The sequence below is a fragment of the Myxine glutinosa genome, chromosome 1, assembly GCF_964187855.1.
Source record: "Myxine glutinosa chromosome 1, kmMyxGlut1.1, whole genome shotgun sequence".
Lineage (NCBI taxonomy): Eukaryota > Metazoa > Chordata > Myxini > Myxiniformes > Myxinidae > Myxine > Myxine glutinosa.
The window spans coordinates 3,858,482-3,881,593 of record NC_136261.1 but is presented as its reverse complement, the minus strand read 5'-3'; the positions used below and the strand labels follow the sequence as shown (position 1 = coordinate 3,881,593).

The window sequence follows — 23,112 nt, the reverse complement described above, 5'->3', positions numbered from 1 at the left end:
ATTAGGAATAAAAAAATTATACAGGTGGAGGCGCTCCAATGGTAACATTTTGTGTCAATCGAATAAACGGTTGCTCAGAAAATGAATTTAAAAAATGGAGACACGTACGTACGTACGTCACATGTACTGACCCGAAAGCCTATGAGGGAATGCCCATCCGGGATTTATTTTTTCTGCTGTGATACACCTCAATAAGGTTAATCTTCCCTCACTTCCCTCCCTCACCCTCTCCTTTTCAATACAGGTGTGCTCCATTACAGGGAAGAAAGCGAAAGAAAGAGGATCAGATTCAGAAGTAAGCAGGGAAGACCTTACACTGATGAGTGGATGAGGCTAAAACTAAATATAAGAAGAGGAAGATTGCACATTTTAGATGAGGAAGTACCGCTCTGAGGCTAAACCTTACGGCGTGGGTTAGTCAACAGCGAAACGTGATTATTGAGCGTTGTTGTGAAGTAAATACAAACAATCGACATTGAATCCGAGGACTTATCCTGAGCTCGTGTTAACTTGGGGAAGAAACGAGGCCGTTGAGAATTGAGATGGCGGCCGCTGTACCTGGTGAGAGACTTGAGGTCCGTGAAGGGGCCGAACGGGGCCGCTTGGAGGGAAATGGGGAAAAGGAACGAGAGAGAGCCAATGGGGAGGGAAGTGGAGCCGAGATCAGGGAAGAAAGGAGTATAGAGCAGGAGTGCGACCGGGCTCGGAACAAGGTGGATCAGGATGAGATACAGAAGATGCAGTGAGTACATAACACACACACACACACAAACACCATGCTGAACCCCCACTACACACACACACAAAACACCATGCCGAACCCCCACTACACACCCAAACACCGTGCCGAACCCCCACTACGCACACAAACACCATGCTGAACCCCCACTACACACACACACAAAACACCATGCCGAACCCCCACTACACACCCAAACACCGTGCCGAACCCCACTATACCCACCCAAACACCGTGCCGAACCCCCACTACACACACAAACACCATGCCGAACCCTCACTACACCCACCCAAACACCGTGCCGAACCTCACTACACCCACCCAAACACCGTGCCGAACCCCACTACACCCACCCAAACGCCGTGCCGAACCCCACTACACCCACCCAAACACCGTGCCCACTACACCCACCCAAACACCGTGCCCAACCCCCACTACACCCACCCAAACACCGTGCCGAAACTCCCCTACAACACACAAACAACGTGCCGAACCCACACGACACACACACAAACACCATGCCAAACCCCCACAACACACCCAAACACCGTGCCGAACCTCACTACACCCACCCAAACACCGTGCCGAACCCCCACCACACACACAAACAGTCAAACACCGTGCCGAACCCCCACCACACACACAAACACCGTGCCAAAACCACACTGCACACATCTCGTTTTTTCATTTCTGTTCCTCACAATTCTGTGTTCCTCACAATTTCACACACACACACACCATGCCGAACCCCCACTACGCACACAAACACCATGCTGAACCCCCACTACACACAAACACCATGCCGAACCCCTACTACACAAACACCGTGCCGAACCCACACTACACACACACACAAAACACCATGCCGAACCCCCACTACACACCCAAACACCGTGCCGAACCCCACTATACCCACCCAAACACCGTGCCGAACCCCCACTACACACAAACACCATGCTGAACCCCCCTACTACACACAAACACCGTGCCGAACCCACACGACACACACACACAAACACCATGCCAAACCCCCACAACACACCCAAACACCGTGCCGTACCTCACTACACCCACCCAAACACCGTGCCGAACCCCCACTACACACCCAAACACCGTGCCAAACCCACACTACACTCACACACCAAAGCTACACTGCACAACCAAACAGTGCTGAATCCCAACCCCGCCGGGCACGCCCGCGCGCGCATGCACACACACACACACACACACACACACACACACACACACACACACACACACACACACACACACACACACACACACACACACACACACACACACACACACACACACACAGTGCCGAACTCCACTACCCCCACCCAAACGCCGTGCCGAACCCCACTACACCCACCCAAACACCATGCCGAACCACACTACACCCACCCAAACACCGTGTCGAACCCTACTACACCCACCCAAATACCGTGCCGAACCCCAAATACACCCACCCAAACACCGTGCCGAACCCCCACTACACCCACCCAAACACCGTGCCAAACCCACACTACACACCCAAACACGTGCCGAACCCCCACTACACACCCAAACACCGTGCCAAACCCACACTACACTCACACACCAAAGCTACACTGCACAACCAAACAGTGCTGAATCCCAACCCCGCCGGGCACGCGCGCACGCGCGTGTACACACACACACACACACACACACACACACACACACACACACACACACACACACACACACACACACACACACACACACACACAGTGCCGAACCCACACGACACACACACAAACACCATGCCAAACCCCCACAACACACCCAAACACCGTGCCGAACCTCACTACACCCACCCAAACACCGTGCCGAACCCCACTACACCCAGCAAAACGCCGTGCCGAACCCCACTACACCCACCCAAACACCGTGCCCACTACACCCACCCAAACACCGTGCCGAACCCCCACTACACCCACCCAAACAACGTGCCGAACCCACACGACACACACACAAACACCATGCCAAACCCCCACAACACACCCAAACACCGTGCCGAACCTCACTACACCCACCCAAACACCGTGCCGAACCCCCACCACACACACAAACACCGTGCCGAAACCACACTGCACACATCTCGTTTTTTCATTTCTGTTCCTCACAATTCTGTGTTCCTCACAATTTCACACACACACACACCATGCCGAACCCCCACTACGCACACAAACACCATGCCGAACCCCCACTACGCACACAAACACCATGCTGAACCCCCACTACACACAAACACCATGCCGAACCCCTACTACACAAACACCGTGCCGAACCCACACTACACACACACACAAAACACCATGCCGAACCCCCACTACACACCCAAACACCGTGCCGAACCCCACTATACCCACCCAAACACCGTGCCGAACCCCCACTACACACAAACACCATGCCGAACCCCCCTACTACACACAAACACCGTGCCGAACCCACACGACACACACACACAAACACCATGCCAAACCCCCACAACACACCCAAACACCGTGCCGTACCTCACTACACCCACCCAAACACCGTGCCGAACCCCCACTACACACCCAAACACCGTGCCAAACCCACACTACACTCACACACCAAAGCTACACTGCACAACCAAACAGTGCTGAATCCCAACCCCGCCGGGCACGCCCGCATGCACACACACACACACACACACACACACACACACACACACACACACACACACACACACACACACACACACACACTGCCAAACTCCACTACCCCCACCCAAACGCCGTGCCGAACCCCACTACACCCACCCAAACACCGTGCCGAACCCCACTACACCTACCCAAACACCGTGCCGAACCCTACTACACCCACCCAAATACCGTGCCGAACCCCCACTACACCCACCCAAACACCGTGCCAAACCCACACTACACACCCAAACACGTGCCGAACCCCCACTACACACCCAAACACCGTGCCAAACCCACACTACACTCACACACCAAAGCAACACTGCACAACCAAACAATGCCGAATCCCCACCCCCTGCCGGACACACACACACACACACACACACACACACACACACACACACACACACACACACACACACACACACACACTGCCAAACCCCACTACACCCACCCAAACACCATGCCCACTACACCCACCCAAACACCGTGCCGAACCCCCACTACACCCACCCAAACACCGTGCCGAAACTCCCCTACACCCACCCAAACACCGTGCCGAACCCCCACTACACCCAGCCAAACACCGTGCCGAACCCCCACTACACCCACCCAAACACCGTGCCGAAACTCCCCTACACCCACCCAAACACCGTGCCGAACCCCCACTACACCCAGCCAAACACCGTGCCGAACCCCCACTACACCCAGCCAAACACCGTGCCGAACCCCCACTACACGCAGCCAAACACCGTGCCGAACCCCCACTACACCCAGCCAAACACCGAGCCGAACCCCCACTACACCCTCCCAAACACCGTGCCGAACCCCCACTACACCCACCCAAACACCGTGCCGAACCCCCACTACACCGTGCCGAACCCCCACTACACCCACCCGAACACCGTGCCGAACCCCCACTACACCCACCCAAACACCGTGCCGAACCCCCACTACACCCACCCAAACACCGTGCCGAACCCCCACTACACCCACCCAAACACCGTGCCGAACCTCCACTACACCCACCCAAACACCGTGCCGAACCCCCACGACAACCACCCAAACACCGTGCCGAACTCCCACTACACCCACCCAAACCCCCACTACACCCCCCCCAAACACCGTGCCAAACCCCCACTACACCCACCCAAACACCGTGCCGAACCCCCACTGCACACCCAAACACCGTGCCGAACCCCCACTACACCCACCCAAACACCATGCCGAACCCCCACTACACCCACCCAAACACCGTGCCGAACCCCCACTACACCCCCCCCAAACACCGTGCCGAACCCCCACTGCACCCACCCAAACACCGTGCCGAACCCCCACTACACCCACCCAAACACCGTGCCGAACCCCTACTGCACCCACCCAAACACCGTGCCGAACCCCCACTACACCCACCCAAACACCGTGCCGAACCCCCACTACACCCACCCAAACACCGTGCCGAACCCCCACTACACCCACCCAAACACCGTGCCGAACCCCCACTACACCCACCCAAACACCGTGCCGAACCCCCACTACACCCACCCAAACACCGTGCCGAACCCCCACTACACCCCCCCAAACACCGTGCCGAACCCCCACTACACCCACCCAAACACCGTGCCGAACCCCCACTACACCCACCCAAACACCGTGCCGAACCCCCACTACACCCACCCAAACACAGTGCCGAACCCCCACGACACCCACCCAAACACCGTGCCGAACTCCCACTACACCCACCCAAACACCGTTCCGAACCCCCACTACATACACATACACACCCACCGTGCCAAACGGCCCTTTCCCCTTACATTGGGGTTGTTAATTGTCAAACGGCCCTTTCCCTCCAGGATATTGGTATCTTCATTTTCTGAAGAACAGCTGAACCGCTACGAGATGTATCGCAGAGCCGCATTCCCAAAAGCTGCCTTCAAGAGGGTGAGCATCCGACCCCGGGGGCTTGCACTTGTGTCTGGTCATGCAATAGGGGGGCTTCTTGTCCTTGACCTGGCCGAGCTCTTGGAAACCCAAATGGTATCGAGACCATGAAAGAGCAGCCACGTTTTCCCTGCATAGATCTCTCCCATTTAAAAAAAAAAAAATCCCAATTGTAATGACTATCCCGTAATCAATGTACAAAAGTACGTTTCTAATACTTTGTTTTGTTCTAATACTCAGTCCAAAAACAAGATTTTGTTTTGTGTGTGGCCGGTCGCAGGCAGGCGGCGCAGGTTGCAGGCGGGCGGCGCAGGTTGCAAGCGGGAGTTGCAGGTTGCAGGCGGGAGTTGCAGGCGGGAGGCGGGAGTTGCAGGTTGGAGGCGCAGGTTGCAGGCGGGAGGCACAGGTTGCAGGCGGGAGGCACAGGCGGGAGGCGCAGGTTGCAGGCGGGGCGGCGCAGGTTGCAGGCGGGGCGGCGCAGGTTGCAGGCGGGGCGGCGCAGGTTGCAGGCGGGGCGGCGCAGGTTGCAGGCGGGGCGGCGCAGGTTGCAGGCGGGGCGGCGCAGGTTGCAGGCGGGGCGGCGCAGGTTGCAGGCGGGGCGGCGCAGGTTGCAGGCGGGGCGGCGCAGGTTGCAGGCGGGGCGGCGCAGGTTGCACGCGGGGCGGCGCAGGTTGCACGCGGGGCGGCGCAGGCCGCAGGCGGGGCGGCGCAGGCAGGGCGGCGCAGGCGGGCGGCGCAGCCTGCTGGCGGGCGGCGCAGGTTACAGGCGTGCCGGGCCGCACAGACTATGGGCTGGCCATGGAGGTTGCGGGCAGGCGAGGGGCGCAGGTTGCGAACTGTGGTCCACAAGGCAGAGATGTAGTTAAGTGTTTGTACATTACTACATGGACTGTGATAGGAAAAATAAATGATAAACTGTCTGATCTCCACAGCTGATTCAGTCCATCACTGGCTGCTCCATCTCCCAGAATGTGGTGATTGCCATGGCAGGAATCGCAAAAGTGTTTGTGGGAGAAGTTATGGAAGAAGGTGAGTGATTGAAGTGAAAACATTGGGTGTTGTCAATTTTTCTTGATATTGCACACACACAAAGGGAAAAGCAGGGTGAAGCAATTATTGGTTCACTTTATTCATCTAGAAACATCCGTTTATGATCGAGGAACAACTTGAACGTTATATTTTGAACACGAATCAGAAAACGAACCTGTGTTTCAGCAGTACGTTACTGTGGCTCTCAATTGACCCTGATCACACACGCGCAGAGGGGAGCGAAATCCTTTTTTGTGTTTTACTCTGTGTGCCGGCCTGGCAGTCGACCAAAATTGAAAATCATTCCAAACAGTAAACTTACTGTTTTTAAGGGTGTTATAAACGACACAAATAACTAATGCAGTAACCAACGTAGTATGTACATTAACTAATGTAGTGTGTACATTAACTAATGTAGTAACTAATGCAGTGTGTACATTAACTAATGTTTTAACTAATGTAGTAATGTGTGTGGTATGGTATGTACATTAACTAATGCAGTAACTAATGCAGTGTGTACCTTAACTAATGCAGTGTGTACATTAACTAATGTTGTAACTAATGCAGTGTGTACATTAACTAATGTTGTAACTAATGTAGTAATGTGTGTAGTGTCGTATGTACATTAACTAATGCAGTGTGTACATTAACTAATGTTGTAACTAAGTGTGTAGTGTAGTATGTATATTAATTAATGTAGTAACTAATGTAATGTGTGTAGTGTAGTATGTACATTAACTAATGTAGTAGTGTGTAGTATGTACATTGACTAATGTAATAACTAATGCAGTGTGTACATTAACTTATGTAGTAATGTGTGTAGTATGTACATTAACTAATTTGGTAAGTACATCAATTTATGTGGTAATGTGTGTAGTGTAGTATAAACATTAACTAATGTGGTAACTAGTGTCGTGTAGTATAAACATTAACTCATGTGGTAACTAGTGTCGTGTCGTATAAACATTAACTAATGTGGTAACTAGTGTCGTGTAGTATAAACATTAACTAATGTGGTAACTAGTGTCGTGTAGTATAAACATTAACTAATGTGGTGTGTTAGTGATGTAATAAACTGCAGCAACAGCAGAGACCTCTTCTTTTTGCATCGTCGATACATTTTGCTGCCGAAAGTTTCTTCACTGTTGGGCACAACCCTGGTCAGCGCGCCACTTCTGTTGGGCACAACCCTGGTCAGCGCGCCACTTCTGTTGGGCACAACCCTGGTCAGCGCGCCACTTCACTGTTGGGCACAACCCTGGTCAGCGCGCCACTTCACTGTTGGGCACAACCCTGGTCAGCGCGTCACTTCTGTTGGGCACAACCCTGGTCAGCGCGTCACTTCTGTTGGGCACAACCCTGGTCAGCGCGCCACTTCTGTTGGGCACAACCCTGGTCAGCGCGCCACTTCTGTTGGGCACAACCCTGGTCAGCGCGCCACTTCTGTTGGGCACAACCCTGGTCAGCGCGCCACTTCTGTTGGGCACAACCCTGGTCAGCGCGTCACTTCACTGTTGGGCACAACCCTGGTCAGCGCGTCACTTCACTGTTGGGCACAACCCTGGTCAGCGCGTCACTTCACTGTTGGGCACAACCCTGGTCAGCGCGTCACTTCACTGTTGGGCACAACCCTGGTCAGCGCGTCACTTCACTGTTGGGCACAACCCTGGTCAACGCGTCACTTCACTGTTGGGCACAACCCTGGTCAGCGCGTCACTTCACTGTTGGGCACAACCCTGGTCAGCGCGTCACTTCACTGTTGGGCACAACCCTGGTCAGCGCGTCACTTCACTGTTGGGCACAACCCTGGTCAGCGCGTCACTTCACTGTTGGGCACAATCCTGGTCAGCGCGTCACTTCACTGTTGGGCACAATCCTGGTCAGCGCGTCACTTCACTGTTGGGCACAACCCTGGTCAGCGCGTCACTTCACTGTTGGGCACAACCCTGGTCAGCGCGTCACTTCTGTTGGGCACAACCCTGGTCAGCGCATCACTTTTATGAAGGATACTCGAATGGCTCATTCATCCCAGTAAGCTGGTACTCATTTCGCCGACCTCAGAAAGATGACATGCTGAGTCAACCCACCTGGTGGTAATTCAACGGTATGACAGGGGCTTGAACTCTCCTTGCTTTTTGTTTGTAATGTTTTTGTTTTTCTAAAACCTTTAAAACCCTTCATTTTATTCAAAGTGAATTATATACTTCATTACTGTAGAACACAAATCCCCTTTTTGTCACTTTGAAAAGCCTTTGGTTTAGCAGTTCTTGGACAAAATATTACACCATCTTACATCACGACAATTGAAATTTGCCGCTCGCAGACCCCGCTTCTGTCTCTCTCGACGGCGACGGGTAAGGTGTTCTATGAATTCTCAATCCTAAAATATAAAGTGGTGGTGGTTGTGACTTCCCCCACAACCTGTAACCTTTGGTGGTGTGAATCATCATTTATGTAGAGAATTAAAATTTCAATTAATGCACAGAAATGATGTGAAAGACTTCCTGGTGCTGGTAACACAAGCATCACGTGGATAATAGGTCCCTTGGAACGACTACTATTGATCATGACCTGACCTGTTTACCTTGATGCGTGTTTCTACCCCCCTCTCCCACCTCCCCCCACTCTACCCACCCAAACACAAAGTAAATGTTACCGTTACAATGAGTCCGATAGGTTGTTGAAAATGCTTCTGTCTCTGTCACAGCGTTGGACGTCTGCGAGCAGTGTGATGAGATGCCACCATTACAGCCAAAGCACCTGCGTGAGGCTGTCCGGCGACTCAAGAACAAAGGCCAAATCCCCAACACCAAATATCACAAGATTTTGTTTCATTAGCGGCTCTGCGCGTGCATCCGCGTTCTCTTTGGGCCGTACCCGTGCGGTGTCCGTCTCGTCCCGAGGTTCCGTATACCCGTCTGCAGGGGCTCTTCCTGCATCCGGGTGGCACGAGCAGCTAGCTCCTCAATGTTCCACAAACACATTTTACCATGAGAAGTGGAGTTCAGGAAGGGAGGCCTGGGATGGTATTTTTCCAAACACCTTTTCATTTCTATTAGATGTTGATGGGAATAGGCATTCTTGGAAGAGCATGAGTGTTTCTGTTGGTTTATTTTGTGTGCACACACAGACACACGCCATGACAGACCTGGGCGGACAACGACCGTGCGGCAGAACGGGCGGCACCATTCGTGGAACAACATAGAAGGGATCCCGTGCCACGCCGTTGGGCCGTCAAGGACGGATAAGCTCTCAAAGGTTAAATATTTTGGGAAATGACAATGCAGTGTTAGAGTCCTGAACGTATCCCTAGAGTCTTATACAAGTTGTAAACAATAATACATGAGCCAAAAACAATAAATTATCTCATCTATTGGTAAACATTTGGAAATCCTAGAAATTGCACATTAATTTTCACCTGTCCAAACGAAGAATACTAAGCTGCACATTAAAATGCTCCTACTCCAATATTTGTCTGTCCCTTGTACATAACTCAGAATACAGGTAGTGTGGTTGTGCGGACGGAAAAAGGGCGACGCTACACCGGCGGCGTTCGGGCTCGTGACTCGAGCGCGTTCCGAAATCTCTCCGCATCTCGCTGCTGCAAAGCCAACAGGTGTTCCATCCTCCAGAGCTCGGCGCGAAGCCGCTTATTCTCCACTTCCAAGGTCTGTGTATAACACAAAATGTGATTAGTCATGATGTGAAGGACAGGTATGAATTACATCCATCCACTACTCATTACCATCCAAGGTGGATGGATGGAGATCGTTTTCACCGCTGTCTGTCTTTTGCCTACAGGTCAAAATTCTACACCGATTGACATGAAACTTCACCAAGTTGTAGAGCGAGTCAAGTGAGAAGCCTATTGATTTTGAGGTCAGAGGTCATCTGGAGGTCAAATGTCTAAAGTCGCATTTTTCATCCAATGGACTTGAAAGTTGAAAATCATTTGCATATTGAGTCACTGAATTAGGACGGAGCATGCACGCATCTGTGCGAGGGACGGAGCACGTGTAATGCGCAATTTCGTAATCCCTTTGATTTGTCTGCTTTTTTGAGTAAATAATTGGAAGTTTCATTCAAATTTATTTTCATGAGGAATTCTGGGTAGAGAAAGCAAGCTCCTACACCATCCTGCAACAAAATTCATAGGACACCCCATTCCAGTCATGAATTGTACAGACGATTTTCACAATCGACAAAGGGTAAAACGCCAGGAAAAGATGTCGGCCCTCAGGTTTAGAGCACACATGTCAGGAGACGACGATGGTTCACGAGCGAGTGGTATTCAATGACAAAAGACGGACTATAACCGAAACAGGCCCGGTCAGGCCAGGCCCAGAAATGTCAAAACGAAGGTTACCGACCTTGAAATGATAAAAAATAATGTATAATCAGTTATGAGGTTAGTTAGCTAGACAATACCGAAAATTCGGTTCGATTCCGACAACTTTGCAAATTTGACCTTTGTGACCTTCAAAGGTCGAATATTCTGAAATTTGTTGGAAAACTTGTATTTCATGATGTTTATGATAATATAAGATCATGTACGACATTTCACCCCATCAGGAAGCGAACAATGTAATAAAACCATCAAATAGACTTTTCTAAATTTCGTGACCTGGTGATCTTGACCTTGGGGCGAAAATGAAAAATCTAGCTCCGTGGGGCTAGACACGTGACGTTGGCCTAACCAAATACCGAAACCCCTGTCGGATTCCACCAACTCCCTCGGATAAGATGTAGCTTGAACTCGATTACCCCGTAAAAAGACATCTTTTTCGGGCGTGGCTGCGCCCACAATGGGCGCAATACGCCCACTCGAGGCAGGACACAACTAGATCATGATATGAACCTCCCACCCAAGTTTCATCAAGATCGGATGATATCATCGGGTAGTTATGCTGCGGACAGACAGACAGACAGACAGACACACACCCATGACGAATATAGTGGTCACTCTGATAACTCGTGAGCCAATAGTTGGGTTGGCACAATGGTGCAGAGGAAGAACACTTATCTGCGACTCCTAACGCAGCTATACATTGTTACATTGGTGCTTCACGCACAAATGCTGTTGCTATCTCCTCAATTCAAACACCCCCACCCCCTCCAATGAGGTGGAGGGATGATAGGACAGCTCAGGGGTACCGCGATGGATTCTGTGGCTGTCTTGTCAATACAAGATGATCCAAAGATCAAAATTATTCGAAGTGGCTTCTGCCTGGTACACAGCCGCTTGTACTGCGTAACCACTGTTTACCTTTATAAAAGGGAGCACCATCGAGTAGTTGGGCCTGCAACGCTCACCTCGTGTTTACTTCGACTTGACCTCTGAAGCTCATCGGCGTTTCCGACACAGCTGGAGAAGGATCCAGTCTTGCGATCGCTGCTTGCTGCACACAGTGCACAGAGTCGCGTCATTCAACTATTCCACTCAAATTGGTGCCATCTCCTGATCAATAAAAACCAATACTCTAACAAAGAACCCTCGTGGTGTGCTACCCATCTAAGAGGAACATCATTAATGTGCTAACAGTCCCCAAGACCTGTTAACACCTTCTCGTCCCCAAGACCTGAGCTGGAGAAGCGATTTCATTTGTCATCTGGACATCCAAAGGAAAATGAAAACCAATAGTTATAATGTACTAATTACTCCACACATGCACAAAGTGAAAAGCACGATGGAGCGATTGCTTCACTTTGTCTGTAAACAGACATCAGTCTTTGATCAAGTAACTACTTCATTACAATTACATTTTATATTTTGAACATGAATCGGAAAACTAACCTGTAGTTTCGCGTGACTTTGGCTCTGAATTTGGCAAATTGTACAGGGGAGGAGACGGGGAGATTGGTGAAATGCCCCCTGAGATTGGCTGGACATTTGGTGTGGATGGGGAAAGAGAGAATGGCAAAGAGAGTGGATAGGTTGAGGGAGAAAAATATTTTGGAAAATAGGATGTAGTTGTAAAAAAAGTAGGAAAAGAAAAAAGTAGGAGGAAAAGAGGTAGACGTGGTTGAGATGGGAGGATTGTGTGACGAGGGATGTCTAAGGTGAGGGAGGTTGCAGAGTGGAGATAGTTGGCCGACGACAGAGGGGAGTGGAGGACAATCGTGGTCGAGGCAGGAGCTCGGTGCCATCGGACCTCACCCCTTATAAATGGAAAAGGAAGAGACCAATAACCACGTACAGAATCGCGTTCGGATCACACGTGCGCACAGAGTAAGGTAATCGTTTTACTCTGTCTGCCAGTAAAACAAAATCGAAAATCATTACAAACAGGAAACGTACTGTTTTAGGGACGTCATAAAGGACACAAACAGGCAAGAAGAACTAATGTAATGTGTTAAATAGGGGGGTGTAAAAGAAGGTGCATCAACGGCAGTAAACTTCTGAAAAAGGTTTTTTTTATTTTCTACAACCTTCAAAATCTTTATCAATTTCAATTGAATTATATACTTGAGCACTTTAAAGCACAAATCGGCAAGTTGGCATTTTCAAAATCCGCTAGTTTTGCAAGTACTGGACAAAATAAAATATCACCCCATTTCCCATCATCCCGACCAATCAAATGTGCCGATCATGCTATCAGCGTTGGGGAATATCGAGATTCAGACAAAATTGCGGGTCGTAAAAAATATAGTTTTTAGAAATAAAAATATAGAAAATAAATATGGAGAAAATATATAAAAAGGGGGAGATGTAGAAAATAGGGCAAAATGGAGAAGATGGTCATGGGGCCCGCAAGGCTAACCCCCGCTCTAGCAGGGAAAATGGCCTTAAAATGACTGTTGTTGTTGTAGAAAATATAGGTTGTGCTTGGAAAAGCAAAGCAGGAGTTTAAAAGAGCCTTCCCATTAACGTTTTCTCAAGACTGCAGGATAAGGTGTTCAATAAACTCTCGAGTTTACATTACGTTTTTAATGAACATGTTTCACCACAATCTGAACGTGCCCAATATGTTTGAACAACAGAAATCTATGGTGAAAACAAACAACCCTCCTTGGCAACCCTCCCCAACCCCTTTCCCATCTCTGCTGGTGCATCTTCCCTCCACCACCTTTCTCAGCCCTGCTGGTGCGTCTCCCCACCTCCCCCTCCTCCCTTTGCATATTTGGCTTGGCCGTTTCCCTTCCCCGGCTTGGCCGCTCCCCCTCCCCGGCTTGGCCGCTCCCCCTCCCCGGCTTGGCCGCTCCCCCTCCCCGGCTTGGCCGCTCCCCCTCTCCGGCTTGGCCGCTCCCCCTCTCCGATTTGGCCGCTCCCCCTCCCCGGCTTGGCCGCTCCCCCTCCCCGGCTTGGCCGCTCCCCCTCTCCGGTTTGGCCGCTCCCCCTCCCCGATTTGGCCGCTCCCCCTCTCCGATTTGGCCGCTCCCCCTCCCCGGCTTGGCCGCTCCCCCTCCCCGGTTTGGCCGCTCCCCCTCTCCGGCTTGGCCGCTCCCCCTCCCCGGCTTGGCCGTTCCCCCTCTCCGGCTTGGCCGTTCCCCCTCTCCGGCTTGGCCGCTCCCCCTCTCCGGCTTGGCCGCTCCCCCTCCCCGGCTTGGCCGCTCCCCCTCCCCGGCTTGGCCGCTCCCCCTCCCCGGCTTGGCCGCTCCCCCTCCCCGGCTTGGCCGCTCCCCCTCTCCGATTTGGCCGCTCCCCCTCCCCGGCTTGGCCGCTCCCCCTCCCCGGCTTGGCCGCTCCCCCTCCCCGGTTTGGCCGTTCCCCCTCTCCGGCTTGGCCGCTCCCCCTCTCCGGCTTGGCCGCTCCCCCTCCCCGGCTTGGCCGCTCCCCCTCCCCGGCTTGGCCGCTCCCCCTCTCCGGTTTGGCCGCTCCCCCTCCCCGGCTTGGCCGCTCCCCCTCTCTGGTTTGGCCGCTCACCCTCCCCGGCTTGGCCGCTCCCCCTCTCCGGTTTGGCCGCTCCCCCTCCGATTTAGCTGTTTCCTCTCTGCCTCTCTTGGATGCCCTTGCATCATTGTGTTGCACATGTGAAAGACTTTTGCAACAATCGCACCGTGGCGTGGGTATTTTGTTGAACTGAGCTGCAATCTCTATGAGACGCTGACACGGAGTGGTTAATAATACCGCAAGGTGGTTAGCAACAGCAACTTTTAAATGTGGGGAGTAGATAGGAGGGGTTGGGGGAAGGAGAGGAGCAGAAGAAAGGAATTTGCTATCTCTACCAGCATCAAGTTTCATGTGCACAAGATTGGTGATACCATCCGGTTATAAATCACCGAGTTGTAGTACGACCCACCGATTATGTCAAACGTGCCATCGTCCTGGCGGTGAACAGCGACACGTTCAATGTACAGATCCATAGGAATGGGTCCAGGGGACGTCGCATTTACGGAAGGACTATCGTTCTGCGCACACACAAGAGGCAACTACAACGTCAGATGTGAGAAAGATTATGATTCCATTAAATATAACTTAAAAAGGGCCGATCGGGGCTTTCCAGGGTAAGCAGGGAATCACCTTCAGGTGGATCTTGCAGTCGACGACTTCAATCTGCATTGGGAACACATCTGGGAACACCTCATCCTCCAAGAAATAAGTAAAATTGGTGAGTGAGGAGAGGTGCAGTGTGCAGCACAATCCGCAGAGTCGAGTCTGCAGGAATCCATTTTGCACGGCCAGCGGTGAGTGCTTCCCAGCACAAGGCCCAATTTCCAACCGCAGAGCTACGTCGTGCACATCGTCCGCCAATGTCTCACTGCTCTGTGTGTGCCACCGTCTGTCTCCAGAGCCTATTAAACACAGGGTGACAGCACTCTGGGGGAAACACACCAACGGCAAGGCCTTGCGAGAAATCTTTGGAATAATTTAACCACTTGGCAGTCTCCAACACATGGCGTGGCGAGATCACAACATGCAGCCAATTCTCGGTACCTACTGGCACTCCTCTTGCTCAAGAACTCCTTCACGTTTACGTTTCCCAACTCCTCTGGTGTCACGCGCTGGGCCAGCAGAGCAACCGTCACGTCAGGACCAGCAATGTCCACTTGGCAAGTCACTCCTCGTACAGAGAATATCAGAACTGAGGCCTGCAGAACGGCAGTCACACGATGTAAGGCTATTTGGCTCTTCCGACTTTCACTGCTGGACTCTCCCGCACCAATTATGTTTATTATCAATCCTCCATAAAATTAAATACACGATGTGGATCAGATATTCATCACAGTCCTTTTCTGAAAATGTTTATGCATTTTTCAAATAAAATACAGTAATCTGCAAGCACAATTTCCTTAATTGATCTCTCATGTAAAGCTTGTCCAAGTTCCACAATGGGGAGAAAAGGGACGTGTGCGTTAACCCTGTATTCTGGAAGTTTAACCAGGAATGCGTTACTGGAATTCCTGGGTTACTTGTTACTCTTCCTCAGTTTATTACCCTGCGTTCGCGAAGCGAAAAGCGAGGTTAAGCATTCGGGTACGTACGTACGCGCGTCTGCATTTTAAAAATTCATTTTCTCGGCAACCATTGGTCCGATTGACATGAAATTTTCACCATAGGAGGGCCTTCTCCTGTATAATATTTTAGTGAATATTATGATGCCACAGGTCACGTGGTACGGGCGCCACCTTGGAAAAACCAAAAAACTTTGCACCACTATATCTCAAAAACCACTGCACAGAAATAATTGACAGGTCTCATTGCAAAGAACACTCCATGCCGAATAACATGTGAATTATGACGTCACAGGTGCCGCCGTTACGACGTCATAATTCGACAATGTAAAAAACTTTATCCGATCAGGATGAAATTTCTTCAGCATCTTCTCGGTATAAATTGATGCAGAAATAAAATTATAATGACGTCGTAGGTCATGTGGTTCGGCCGCCATATTGTTTTGAGTGAAAACCCATGAAAATCCAATTTTCTCCAAAACGACTGAACAGATCGAGGCCAAACTTTGCAGACAGAATCGCATACCCATGACGAACAAAAACGTCAGCGAGCATGACGTCATGCGTCACATGGTTTCGTAGTTATGACGTTTTTAGGCATAAACTTTAAAAACCTAGCTCCTCCCTCATTTTTGATCCTATCGAGGGGAAACATCACAGATGTGTTCAGCATATCAGTCTACTAAAATCACCTTTTGAAATTTGCGATAGGTGATGTGGTTTGGCAGATGTGAATAATTAAATGGAAATATTTAAAAATTTATAACCCTTGAACCGCTTCATTGATCGACGTGAAACTTTATATTATAGTAGAGGTAATGAAATGTAACGTGTGCAAAATTTTTCAAGATGATTGGATGTACGGTCTGAAAGCTAGAAGTTGTTATTGCGTGAAGAAGAAGAGTCTTCTGGTGTCGGCATGGAATTAATAATTATCACACTGCACATGACGAGCAGGCAAAGTATGGAGCGACCTCACGGGGTCATTTTGACCTCAAATAAAATTCTGATTTCAAATTTGTCAATCGCTGAGGTATATTAACACACGACCAAAACAGATTTGGCAAAATTCCGACGATTTTTGACGAAAATATAACATTTGTGTATGCATTTCAGTAAAGTAATCTATGTGCCGTGCCAGCATTTTAAAAATTGAAACGTGGCTCATTGTAAATAACTCCATATGGGGAATAGGTGTTGTTAACGATGACGTCATTGGTGCCATAATTATGACGTCATAATTCGATAGGGACAACGCTTAGTCTGATCAGTTTGAAATTTATTGAGCATGATCTATGCAACAATTATTTAGAGAATATAAATTTATGATGTCATTGCTCACGTGGTCTGGCAGCCATATTGGATCAAAAAAAAAAGAAACGTTCAAAAATACAAGAGTTGGCTCACACCAAGTTGACTGTGCAGGGTAAGTATTCTATGAATACCATCTAGTTCTTCAAACTGTTATACAGTTTGAACTATTGTTTTACAAGTTTTCAGAGCCAAACCCCTTCAGCCAAATCTTGGTCGCATCAATCAGTTCCTTATTGCCACCAAATCGGTGGTCACGAGAGTGGGATTTATTTTATGCAATGGTCTGGACGTGTGGAGGAGTTGAAAGATAAAGGACAGCAAGTTCACAAACGACCAAAGTGTATTGGTTGAAGGGGGTTGTGTGGGTGGTAGACGTAAACAAGGACAAACAACACGAGTAGAGATGGCTCAGACAAGAACGAAATGGGAAAGAAAGAGTGAGTGTAGAGGAGATTATGGATGTGCACGGGTGTGTGTCTTTGACATCTATCCATGCTACACAATGTCAGCCTTCCATTTGGCTACACAATGTCATCTACACATCTACACAATGTCAGCCTTCCATTTGGCTATACATTGTCATCTACACATCTACACAATGTCAGCCTTCCATTTGGCTATACATTGTCATCTACACATCGACACAATGTCAGCCTTCCATTTGGCTACTGCAGAGAAGACCCTATTTTCATCACACACGGCCACAATGCACTCATGCATGTCGATAAAACTGCATCTCATTTCCATAAAACTTGATTGTTCGATGCTCAATTTTAGCATTATCAACACTTACAGGGTGTTTCAGCAAAGTGGACCATTTGAACGTTTTATTGTAGAGAAATTACAAAAGGTAGTAAGTTCGGTGATACATTGATGGAAGGCGTCCACCACGCCATTTTCAAATCGCTCATCATTCTACTTGTAATTGACATTTTCAATGTGCGCTTGGCTTCTGTTCACCCAGGATTTGATCCTGACTCCTAAATTCTCCATAACTCGCCTACAAGTGGCTGGAGTGGTAGCCCGAGGGTAGGCCTCCACCTGCTTCAGGACAGCCAGGGTTCGAGGTTTGTTGGTGCAAACTTGACCTTCCGCAGCACCCCAAAATATAAAATCCAATGGATTCAAATCCGGGCTGTGGGGCACCCACTCTTGCCCAGGCTGATGGCACCGTTTCCAAACGGCTGGTGGAGCAAGTCGATGGTTTCACCTGCAGTGTGCGGTGGGGCACCGTCCTGCATGAACCATGCAAGTCTGAGTTGGTTTGGAGACGGTAGTTGAGCGAGATCAGTGTGGAATCGGTGCAAGTCCTCACGGTGCCACTCACCGTTGACCGTCACTGTCACCACACACGAGGCCGAGATCGCCAGTTCTCGGGAATCCCGATGATGGGATTTCTTAGGATTTTCGATAGCAGAATCTCTCACAAGATCAATGTTCCCTCGTTCCTTGGTAACACTTGGTGGGTGGCCACTAAAAAAAAAAAAACCCCCCCCAAAAAAAACCCACCGTTTAGAGGCCATTTTCCCCCGCAAAGCGGGGGTTGGCCTTTTCGGGGACCGTGGTAGTTGTTGTTTTTTGGTCCGCTTTTTGAAGCAATGTTTTACGGCCGGATGCCCTTCCTGACGCCAACCCTTTTTGCCGCCTTCAACGACAAACAGGGAATTACCAGTGAACTGGTACTCAATTGACTTGGTGGGTGGCCACTGTTACCTGTATTTTGATTTTTCATGCTTCCATGTACTTTTCAGTCCCGGTGTTGGCTTTGCGGTTAGGGTGCCGGCTTGGGATCCTAGGATCCTGGGTTCGAATCCCGGTCGATCGCTGAATTAACGCCAGGGGGGTTGACTCAGTCTGTCATCCTTCCGAGGTCGGCAAATTGAGTACCAGCTTGCTGGGATGAATGATCACGGTGTGTACCCCGGTTTACAATAGGTACACCGTATCCCTGCGCATCGTAAGAGGCGACCAAGGGTTGGCGTCAGGAAGGGCATCCGGCCATAAAAAAAAAGCCTCAAACAGGGAACCATGATTGTCATGGAGCCCGCAAGGCTAACCGCCGCTCTAGCGGGGAAAATGGCCTTAAAACGATCATTCATTCATTCATTCATTCATGTACTTTGACGTGCTCCACAAACTGCTGAATGCTCCCATTAGAAGGTCCATTACAGGTGTGAACATTGTAATACTAACAGTATCATCGGCACATCTGCACGTAGAATTTTATCTCAAACCACAAAGTTACGATTTTCACTTTTTGTTCCACTGTGAACACCATAGTTGACGTAGGGCCCAACTGACTACTTGTTAGAAATGGCAAAGCAGCAGCACCACCACCACCACCACCATAACAAGAGAGAAGGGTAGAGCATTAGAAACCACAGTATATCAGGCTTCTCAAATAGTCCACTTTTTTGAAACACCCTGTACACATTGCAGCGAACAGCAACATTATACTGGAATAACAACGACAGATTAATGAAACTAATAGCAGATAACGAGCACATGTGCACGTACATGAGGAAAACATGATGTGAGGGTGAAAATGTGCAACCCAATCATTAAACTTTTAGCATTGATGGGTGTGAAGGGATTACCATATCTTGCATGGAATTTCCACTCCATGATGGACTACTCTCTGGGGAGATACAGCACGAGGCCTTCTCACCCAGTGCTCCGTCTGCACTCTCCACTGGACTCTGTGCGCCACGACCTTGCATCGTGGGTTCAGCCACCTCTGTATAAGGAAACAATACTCAATTGTCAACATCAAGCATGGCAGCACCGTTTTTTTTGGTTTTTTAAAAAATTGTACACATAGTCGAGGCACATGGAAGACCTAGTATTAGTACATTGAACGTATCAGGACACAGCAGGACAAAGGGAACAGTTGAGAGAGGGGGCAAACACCAACAGCAGAGTTGAAGGCCAAGACAGAAGCAGACTTCAACAAACAACGGGTGTGGGGAGGAAAACGAGGGGCAGGAGAGTATGCATTGGGTGGACAAGATGGATGCAGAAGGAAACTCTCAGGAGGAAAAACTGGAAATTTGGAAGGAGGAAGGCTTGGGGAGGGGGGTAAAGGGTTAACGAGGGTAGAAAACATCATGGTTTTGGATTGGGAATGATCTGAGATGGTGGTGAATAGCCGTCTTGAAGAAGGAAGAATGGAAGGCAGAATGAGAAAAGATTGAAGAGAATGTTAAAGTTGGTTCCACAGGCAGGAGAAAAGAAAAACTAATGAGTGGAAGTGAGCAGTGATCCTGGATTTAGGTAGTTACACCAGAAGGGGGTTGAGGGTGGACCGTATGTGCCCTGCAGAAATAATGGGGTGTGGAGGAACCACGGAAAGAGCAGAAGATGCAAGACCAGAACGGAGGCAGTAGAAGAGATGTTTAAAAAAAACCTGAAAATAAAAACAATGTTTGAAATCCCCCACCCCCCAACCCCCCACCCAAAAAAAATTAATGCGGTATTAAACTAGTATCTGTCACCATTGATTCTCAAACTGAGGAATGACAAGCCCCACGGTGAGTGGGAAGTGAAGGGGGGAGGGCAGGGGGATTTATCCTGGGAATTGGGGTGTGATTTATCCAGGTTTGGCCCCTTAGGTCTGAGACAGTCCTCGGAGAGAGGGGAAATGTTGCGGGGATGTCATATGGGTCAAAGGGAGTAACACGTGATATGTCATGTCTCCCATGACATATCACGTGCCTTCGATACGGTCTGGCACCCAGCTCTGCTCACCAAACTCTCCTCCTATGGTATCCATGGAAATCTCCATGCATGGCTTGCGGACTTCCTCTCTGGTCGTAGTCAACATGTGGCCCTGAATGGATTTCTCTCATCTCCCCTTCCTGTTCAGGCTGGAGTTCCCCAAGGCAGTGTGCTGGGCCCTGTGCTTTTTCTGGTCTTTATCAATGATCTCTCCGACTCTCTGGAAAATCCTCTATCTCTTTGCTGATGACTCCACTCGATGCCGCTCCATTCCTCTTCCCTCAGATCGGCAGTCTGCAGCCTCCTCACCCTCTGCAGACCTGGACAATATCACAGACTGGTCAAACAAGTGGAACATGTCTTTCAATCCTGACAAATCTCACACTCTTACTATGTCTCTCCGAAAAGATCGACTGGACAACCCTCCCATCTACTTTCTTAACAATCCTCTCCAAGAAGTTCTGTCGCTCAAGCTTTTGGGTCTCACTATCTGCCATGATCTTTCTTGGGAAAACCACATTTCCAAGCTGGCCTCCAAAGCCAGTCGCCGACTGGGCATCCTCCGTCGTGCGAAGTCCTTCCTAGGCACACCTGAGCTCCTCACCACATACAAGGCTTTCATCCGCAGCTCAATGGAATACTGTTCTCCCCTATGGGCTGGTGCTCCTGCCTCACACCTGGCTCGGCTTCACGCTGTTGAATCCAAAGCTTTCAGAATCATTGGAATCTCCCGCGATGAAGCTATCTCTGAGGGCCTTTCACTCACTCACCGCAGGCAGGTAGGTGGTTTTTCTGTCTTCTACCGACTCCTCTCCAGCCTTGCTCCCCCAACTCTCTCTGTGCTGTCCCCCAAATATTCCTACAGGTCGCACAAGATCTGCCAGCCACCCTCTGATGGTTAAACTGCCGAAATCTCGGCTCTCTGCTCACCTTCACTCTTTCATTCCTCTTTTCTCCCGCCTCTGGAACAAACTCCCACACTCACTTCAATCACACTCCTCCCTCCAGGTCTTTAAAACAGCTGTTCACCACCATCTCTTATCTTCCCCCATCCAAAACCTTGATCTTTTCTACCCCCACTAATTCACCCCAGATCCACCTTGTTTGAAATTCCAACTTCTTTCCTGGACGTCCTGGCAGTGTCCATATGTTTTATACCTCTCCCACCCCCCTCCCCCCCCCTTCCCATGCCTCCTCCCCAAAGCCCTCTCCCTCCCACAGTTCTCTCGATGTCTCCATGTCTCTCGGTCCCTGCTCTCAAATGTTGTGTTTGTGTCCTTCCCCCTCTCCCCCCATCTTGTCTACCGCTCCCAATGTTATTTGTTTTATGTGTCTGTTTGTCTTTCTGTGTGATTAATGTTCGCTCTTTCACGAGCCTCGACCTTGTATACAAAAACAAAAAAAAAACAGTGCAGATATTTCATTGTTAAATGTTCAGCATAAGAGTATAGTATTTGTGTACAAAGATTACAACGTGTCGAGGTATGTCGAGACAGATTTTAGTTGGACCATTCAATCCTCTGCCATCTCCGTTAAATGTTCCTTCAATCCATCAAAGTCATGCACGGTCTCTGGGCTGCTTAAGCTGGAAATCGGTATCTCCCCAGGATGTGGAAAAAGCAGTGACAGCACATGAAAGGAGTTCGTCGGTAGTTGAGCGCTCGCTGGAGTGATGATCAAGATCGGCGGATGGAGATAAAGTGTTCAAGAACGACAGACGATAAAAAGTGCAAAAAGACCGATATTAAAAAGCGCATATGAGCGACTGGATGAAAGAAGCTGGAGAACGCTCGGAGACGCGGACAAAATTGCTCCCAAGAGTCCCGAGAAAGGAGTTTTTGTGTTTGTCTCGGTGCTGCTGGATGCGCCGAGCTTGTAGAGAGGGCGGCTGAGACGTACCTCGCTGAACAAGCCGTGTTTCTTGTTCCTTCCTCGGTCGACGTGCAGAACGACAAGTCACCTCATGCAGGGACTGGATCCAAACCACCTCCAGACACTTTGTCAGGCTCTCACGTCTGGGTTTTCTGATCGTCTGTTGTGTATTTCCAGTGTGTCGTGAGTGCTCGCTTGTCGAGTGGATGGTTGTGGGAGATGGATTATCGTGGACATGGGGGAATCATAACTGTATCACTACATCTGTATCTGATTGTTATAGTACAGTATGTACTGTACATTGATTCAGTAATTCCTGTTGAGACGCGTTTCTCTCTCCTCCCCCATTTATTAAATCTGATTACTTTTTCATTAACTTGTGCCGACTGGTTCATCATTTGGCTATTAATCCCAGCA

At 49.8% G+C, this 23,112-nt stretch overlaps 2 protein-coding genes across 3 annotated transcripts in view; one reads left to right on the top strand and one right to left on the bottom strand.

Annotated features, from left to right (window-relative positions):
• Nucleotides 1–329: 329 nt before the first annotated feature.
• LOC137420854 (transcription initiation factor TFIID subunit 11-like) lies at nucleotides 330–9,867 on the top strand. The gene is made up of 4 exons (XM_068106308.2): nucleotides 330–742; nucleotides 5,283–5,370; nucleotides 6,303–6,399; nucleotides 9,107–9,867. The coding sequence occupies exons 1-4, from the start codon at nucleotides 543–545 to the stop codon at nucleotides 9,235–9,237; spliced, it is 516 nt and encodes a 171-aa protein (XP_067962409.1). The 5' UTR covers nucleotides 330–542; the 3' UTR covers nucleotides 9,238–9,867.
• BLTP3B (bridge-like lipid transfer protein family member 3B) overlaps nucleotides 9,494–23,112 on the bottom strand; it is a 115,636-nt gene continuing 102,017 nt past the window's right edge. Inside the window, exons 16-21 of one of the 2 annotated variants that reach the window (XR_013623221.1) lie at nucleotides 19,704–19,843; nucleotides 15,275–15,429; nucleotides 14,861–15,132; nucleotides 14,640–14,748; nucleotides 11,713–11,798; nucleotides 9,494–10,069 (exon numbers count right to left, since the gene is read on the bottom strand). Coding sequence is in view for 1 of the 2 variants with exons in the window: in XM_068106286.2 (XP_067962387.2) it covers nucleotides 9,938–10,069; nucleotides 11,713–11,798; nucleotides 14,640–14,748; nucleotides 14,861–15,132; nucleotides 15,279–15,429; nucleotides 19,704–19,843 (890 nt within the window). In the remaining variant the exon portion in view is untranslated. The remainder of the gene's footprint in view (nucleotides 10,070–11,712; nucleotides 11,799–14,639; nucleotides 14,749–14,860; nucleotides 15,133–15,274; nucleotides 15,430–19,703; nucleotides 19,844–23,112) is intronic. The other variant, XM_068106286.2, reaches the window with a different exon arrangement.